Source organism: Brachyhypopomus gauderio, chromosome 8 (genome assembly GCF_052324685.1).
Source record: "Brachyhypopomus gauderio isolate BG-103 chromosome 8, BGAUD_0.2, whole genome shotgun sequence".
NCBI classification, from domain to species: Eukaryota; Metazoa; Chordata; class Actinopteri; order Gymnotiformes; family Hypopomidae; genus Brachyhypopomus; species Brachyhypopomus gauderio.
In genome coordinates this window covers 10,246,062-10,252,677 of record NC_135218.1, presented here as the reverse complement: position 1 = coordinate 10,252,677, position 6,616 = coordinate 10,246,062, and the positions used below count along the sequence as shown (strand labels likewise).

At 42.7% G+C, this 6,616-nt stretch overlaps 1 protein-coding gene across 2 annotated transcripts; it reads left to right on the top strand.

The window, feature by feature from the left end:
• The first annotated feature begins 56 nt into the window (after positions 1 to 56).
• On the top strand, positions 57 to 6,538 carry tpra1 (transmembrane protein, adipocyte asscociated 1). Of its 2 annotated transcripts, none has more exons than XM_077014313.1 (11): positions 57 to 239; positions 486 to 674; positions 1,077 to 1,209; positions 1,682 to 1,768; positions 3,048 to 3,120; positions 3,364 to 3,443; positions 3,530 to 3,640; positions 3,734 to 3,794; positions 3,907 to 4,009; positions 4,168 to 4,248; positions 4,500 to 6,538. In XM_077014313.1, exons 2-11 carry the CDS (start codon positions 508 to 510, stop codon positions 4,744 to 4,746), a joined length of 1,143 nt encoding a protein of 380 aa, XP_076870428.1. In that variant the 5' UTR covers positions 57 to 239; positions 486 to 507; the 3' UTR covers positions 4,747 to 6,538. The 2 variants fall into 2 exon arrangements, with proteins under 2 accessions (XP_076870428.1, XP_076870427.1); XM_077014312.1 differs by having other exon boundaries at positions 60 to 239; positions 507 to 674.
• Positions 6,539 to 6,616: the final 78 nt, after the last annotated feature.

Sequence of the window (6,616 nt, the reverse complement as noted above, 5' to 3'; positions counted from 1 at the left end):
GTTACTGTGGTGTTACTTTTATTTTGAAAGTTGGTCCATCTTAAACTTGTATTCTGAAGTTGTTCTGTAATCACATGACTCTCGTCTCTTCCGGTCGTAGGCAGGTTACCTCCCCGTTGTTTAGAGCGATAAGCGGCACTGAGGCAGCGCTAACCCGCCAGCTATGTTGTTTACTCGCTGCTCTGCTGACTGCGCTACGGAACACGTCCGCTCTTGATTTGAACCCATTCCAAGCGAAGGTAACCAAGTTAGTTAGCTCAGCGTACCTTTTATTTTCTTATATATTAAAAAAATAAATGGCCTGTTAAAAATACACCGAGCTGTCACCGGCGACTCGAAAGTTCGTTAGCATCTAAGCTAACGGGCCTGTCAGTTAAGGTCGGCGGAACAGCTGAAGGAGAAAACTACCGCTAATTACGGGAGGAACTGGAGCTCGTCGTGTATTAACACCACAGGTTGGTGGTAAATGTGTTTGTCCTTTATAGTTTTGTCCGTTGTGAATGCAGCATGCTGGCCACGGTGACCGCGGCGGTGAGGTTTGCCCAGTACGGTAACGGCACCTCAGTCCCCACTGTGGAGAACACGTCGGTGGTGCCCACAGGGCCGTCCGAGGCCAACATAACCCAGCCGAACATGTGTCTGCAGATACTCTACGAGGACATCGGGACATCCAGGTAATGCACACAATTCAGGTAAACCAACCCTGACCTGGCCTACGGTCCGATCTGTGACTGGAAGTAGCTTTTCTCTGTCAAAACTGGCTAGAGAGTGTGTTGTCAGACATCACTTCGTCTTTTCTACTTGCTCAGTGGGAAGTCTAGTACTTGCAGTATTCAATGGTAACTCTGTAATCTATGGAAATTCCCACTGTTTATAAGAGTAGCTTTCAGTTTTGGATGTGATGTGGGTGAGGCTGCTTGTCTTGTGACATGGCTGATATGGAGTGATTTGGTTGTTGTCTTAGAAGATGCACACACATTTTAAGTTTGTTTTGTCCTACCCGGCCACACTGCCATACTACTAAAACAATGCTCCTACAGTTTGTAACTAATCCCAGTGTCTGATCCTTGTGTTAGGGTTCGCATTTGGGACCTGCTCTTGCTGGTACCTAATGTGGCCTTCCTCATGTTCCTGATATGGAAGCTTCCATCAGCACGTGCCAAGATCCGTCTCACCTCAAGCCCCATCTTTATTACCTTCTACATCCTGGTGAGCTGCTTCCACTGCCTGCTTCTCCACTCCACTGGGGCAGTCATGGTCTGGTGGTGGGGAACTGGTCTTGTGACTGGAGGGTTGTGGGTTCGATTCCCAGGTCTGAGGCCATGACTGAAGTGCCCTTGAGCAAGGCACCTAACCCCAACTACTCCCGGGGTGCTGGGCTAGGGCTGCCCACCGCTCTGGGCATGTGTGCACCACAGCCCCCTAGTAATCACTAGTGTGTGTGTTTGTGTGTTCTAACTGCACAGATGGGTAAAAAGCGAAGGGCAAATTTTGATTGCGGTGGAAAAAATCACAATTGACAAATATGGCACATTTACATTTTACATTACACTCATCTGGGGAAAGTTTTTGTATGAGTGAACTTTTTTCCAGACCAGCACATACTGCAAAACAGCCATGTCAACAGCAGAAGCCTGTTTTGTTTACTGAAGTCTGTGTGTCTGTGTGTCTCCTGGTACAGGTGTTTGTAGTGGCAGTAGTAGGAATCACTCGTGCTATCGTCTCTATGACTGTGAGTGCGTCAAGTGCTGCCATCATAATTGACAAGGTAATTTCACGTGGTGTCTCGGAAAGAAATCAGAAAGAAATTCTGGAGAATTCCTCTTCTCCAGAAAGCAAACCTGTTATGCACACATCTTTAAAAAATCAGATCATTTCTTCCTACAACCTTTAATCAGATCAGGTGTGATGCATTTGAATTAGTCTAATGTAACTTTGTTTTTTAGCAAGTTTAATCATTTCAGCTTTTCTACTTAGCTTTTTATAAATGCAATCATATTGCAAATTTGTGCACTTCCCTATTCACAAATGGCTTTTCAAACATTCCTTTATATATTCATTAAAATTGATGTAGACATGATATTTGTTTTATGACTGTGATTGGCTGTATTACCAAGAGCCAGAACCAAATTCTTACAGTGTCAGCATGTTTGACTTGATTCTGATGACACTAGCTCTTATTTGTTTATATGACTATTCAAACTTCCTGTTAACTTTCCCCTTGTAGTCTGTTTTCACAACCCTTGGAGTGTTGGCTAAATATCGTGCTCCTTTCAAGGGTTCTGAACATTCAGCAGATTCCAGATATGTGTACCAAAGCGAGGCCAAGCAGCAGGTCACAGCATAGCTGGAAGAATGTCAGGACAGCTGGCATTGTGCCCCTTTGTGCTGTTTATCTTTCTGTCCTCCTTCTGGGCAGCTGTGGTGTCTGCAACTAGGTTAGAGCTCATCTGTGGTTGAGAAGCTTTTTTTTTTTGAGATAAGAAGCTTCTTGTTTAGCAGGTGCTGGTGTGGAGGTGAATTGTACTGTATGTATTTTTGTTCTTATTTTAAGTTGTCTTTGACAAATCTTGTGCATTAACTTGAAATATAAATAATCAAAATTTAGTCTAGAAATGTAGAAATATTCTGTATTTCGTCAGAGAAATCACGCAACAAGTGAACAGGCAAAGAGGAAGCTCTTTAGCAGATGTCATGGGCACACCTGTTGGCACAGACATTTCCTTCTGTAGTTTTACCTAATGAGGAATCCAACATGCAGTTGGCCTGTAGCCAGCTTCCGCCTGGGGACTCGTGACTAACTTGTAAGAACAACAACAAACATCCTTTAGGGTGGCAGAGGGGGGCAATAAATGAATTTTGGTCTCATTAAGAAACCCACACTTTTTCATTTGGAACTAACAGAACCATTGTCTGAAAACCTTAAGCAGCTACAAGTCTTTTTGAATGGTCCAAAGGGGCAAAGGGCAACTGTGCTTGGGTGCAGCCCCTCTCCGGGGCTGTTTGTGTAGTACAAAACGTTGATAAGGGCTTTGTGATGTTTCCAGGTGCTGTGGGAGATCACACGCTTCTTCCTGCTCACCATCGAGCTCAGCGTCATCATACTGGGACTAGCCTTCGGTAGGCAATCTGGGGATCTCTGCTGGATAAACCCGACACTGTTGCATCAATAGCACTGAATCTTTCCAGTAACTCTAACTTAGCCTTGAGGTTTGTTTTTAAGGAGGCTTTGATCCGTTTAAAATGAAAGCATATTGGAAACTGGTGTTAAGTGACATTAATCACATATAGCGGGTTTATGATTGGCCTGCAGGCACTGTGGGCTGATGGTAATCTAATACCATGGTTTATCTTTTTTGTTAGGGCATTTGGAGAGTAAGTCGAGTATCAAACGTGTGTTGGCCATAACTGCAGTATTAGCACTAGCTTACTCCATTACACAGGTACATTTCAGCTCTTTATAAACAGATTTTATTTACAGTAATTAAGTATTTGTGTTGTAACGGTATGTATTTTTGTTCAATTACAGGGCACACTGGAGATCCTGTACCCTGATCAGCATCTCTCAGCTGATGATTTCAATATCTACGGTCATGGAGGTCGACACTTCTGGTTGGCCAGCTCCTGCTTCTTCTTCCTGGTATTTGACCAATAAAAGCACTATTCTGTTTTTGTTTGTTTTAATGGTATTTACCATAAAACATTTGCAGAACTAAGCTTGTTTTCCCTGTAGGTTTATAGTCTGATAGTCGTCCTTCCCAAAACCCCGATAAGAGAGCGAATATCATTACCATGTAAGTGATGTCCTAATTTACCTTAATGCTCCACAAGTCCTACTACACTTAAAAGTCAAAGTTTGAAGGGGTTTGTTTGTAACCCCCCTTCTCTGTCTCTCTCTACCTGTAGCTAAAAGGAGTTTCTATGTATATGCTGCCATCCTGTCTGTGCTGAACCTGGTGCAGGGGGTGGGCAGTGCTCTGCTGTGTGCTGGCATCATAGATGGCCTGTGGTATGACCTCTCCCTCTCTCTTAGCTTGTCTTTTGGACTACAACTCTGTTAGCTACCATGCAAATTCATTTTCATCTCATTCCTACATTTATAGAGGGAGATGCTAAGAAGATACTAATGGGTTTTATTGTAATTAATACTGTGTGTTTTGTGCACAGCTGTGTTGACGCGACCACATTCCTCTACTTCTCCGTCTTTGCGCCCCTCATCTACGTAACGTTCCTTAAAGGATTCTTTGGGTATGTAGAATTATGAAACACACAAGCTTGTGCTGTGCAGTTAGCACTGGAGGATCAGGTCTTAGATCAGGATAGATCAGGTCTTAAACCTTCATGGCCTGGGACTTATAATTAGTTACCAGTGTATTCAGACGTAAGCAACATCTAGATATTTACTGCATCATAAACGACTATAATGATTATAATGCAACAGCAGCAGTTTGTCTCGCCCTGCCTGTCTCACCCTTCTCCTACCTCGCTCTCTCCGTCAGCTCGGAGCCCAAGATCCTGTTCTCTTACAAATCTCAGATAGACGAGCCCGACGAGCCGGACGTTCACCTGCCCCACACGTCGGCGGCCGGCCTGGGTGGACGCAGGGAGCTGGACCACGGCTCCTACTCCAGCACGCAGATAGACACGTCGGGGGCCTACCTGGACGACGTGGTGTCCGGCCCCTATGGGGCCGGCCACAGCGTCAACAGCATCGACAGTGACCGCTGGAGGGCCATCAACGCCTGAGAGAAAGGAGGGATGGATGAAGGGAGATGAATGGGTAGAAACGACTGGCCGCAGATATACTTGAGATGGGACCTGCAGAGTTAGAAGCCCCCCCTCCCCAATCTTTCCTACACTGCACTGCATTGTATTCCCATTGAAGAGACGAGACGGGTTTTGGGTGGTTCAGTTCATGAAGGCCTTGCATTATAGCTCAGAATTTGGCAGTCCATTTGTACCCAGCTAAGATTACTCTGCTTCTTTTTGGTTTCCCTTATAAAATAATGAAATGATGCCATTTTTATGTAAACCCTTGTACAATGTATTATTGTACTACCAGTGTTTTACAGTGCCTGTGCAGTACTTTTATACTTTGTGGTATAAAAACACAGTACCTAGAATATAAGAGTATTAAGAAAGGAAATGTAATAGATTTGAAATGGCTTGGTTACAAATGGGCTTCGAATGAATTGAGCATTTCTTGTACTGCAGAACGGGTATCGCAGCATGGAGTCACTGTGTGCTGACTTTGTTTTTATAACTTGCTGGAAGGAAACAAGTTTGAATATGCTAACCTGAGCCTCAGATTGAACCCACTGCTTTGATGGTCCCTTGTGTGTTCCTTTATTTTAGTGATTATGCTATAGTATGGCCTGTTATGTGAAATATCAGCATTCCATTCAGCACACAGGGAACAAGTGGAGTGCGGCCCATCGCCAGTCGAAAAACACCCACCTGCTCACTCAAGGAAATTGTCTTTTAAGTATAAATCCAATAATGCAACATGTGGTTAGTGCATTAGCAGCCCATTGTGCATTCTTCATCCAGGTTTTTGGTAGACCACAGTCCTATGCTATTTGTACAACATGATGAATGACAGAAGTGTTTTAATGACCAAAATTGTGTGTAAATATGTGTGAGTATGACTTTTAAACCTTTGAGTGTTATTTGTCATTTTTGTATTTAAAGATGGAACCATGGATTGAATCATTGTTAAACTCCTAATAACACGCCCAAGATCTACTTTGTAAAATGCATTTTTATGTGCAAAATAGATATTTAAATGAGCGTTTATGGGCCATGGCAATACCACATCGTTAGTGTTCATAGGCAACAGTGAATTGAAAGTTTAGAGCGCTCAGCTGGTTGAGCCAGAGTTCCTACTACTGTTTAGTTTTGATGTAATGTTGCCTTAGGTGATGACCAGGGCCTGCTGACATTAAAGGGTTGAAGTAATAGAGACAAGCAAAAATGGCAAACCAGACATTACTGCATGCTAACGCTTGGAAAGTGTTTAAACTATAATGCTTTTTTTGGAGCCAGGCCCTGTAATTATTAAAAAGCTGTCTTTTTAATTTCATATACACATACTTAAAAGGGAGATCAGAGAAGTTAAAGATTATCAAATTTCCTTTGCTAAACTGGAGTGTATATCCATGAACTATAAAAGACTGTTATACAGTATGTAAATGAAAAATGTTTATTTTTTCATGAATGTGCATTGTTATAATAGCCGAGGTAGGTGTTACTGCCGCAGGTGTTACTGCAGTGTTGTAGCCTGTTTATTGTCCCAATGCACGTTGCACCTGTAAGCATCCCACACTGAAACATGTTGGTCAAGTAGTGACGTTGATTAAATTACTGTATTTGTGACTTGTGGACATGTGATAAAACATCGAAATGCTAAGTCGTGTAAAGGAACCAATTGATTTCAAGATTGTTATACGTACTAATGTGGTATAGCGATGTTACCTGCCTATGGATGATTTTAAGTTTTTTATTTTTGCTGGAGATTAAAAAAAAGATTATACAATGAGTTTGAGTTTCGAGGCTTTTCTATGGAAGCCCATTCCCGCCACCTAAAATAAAAAACAGCACGTATATATATTTTTCT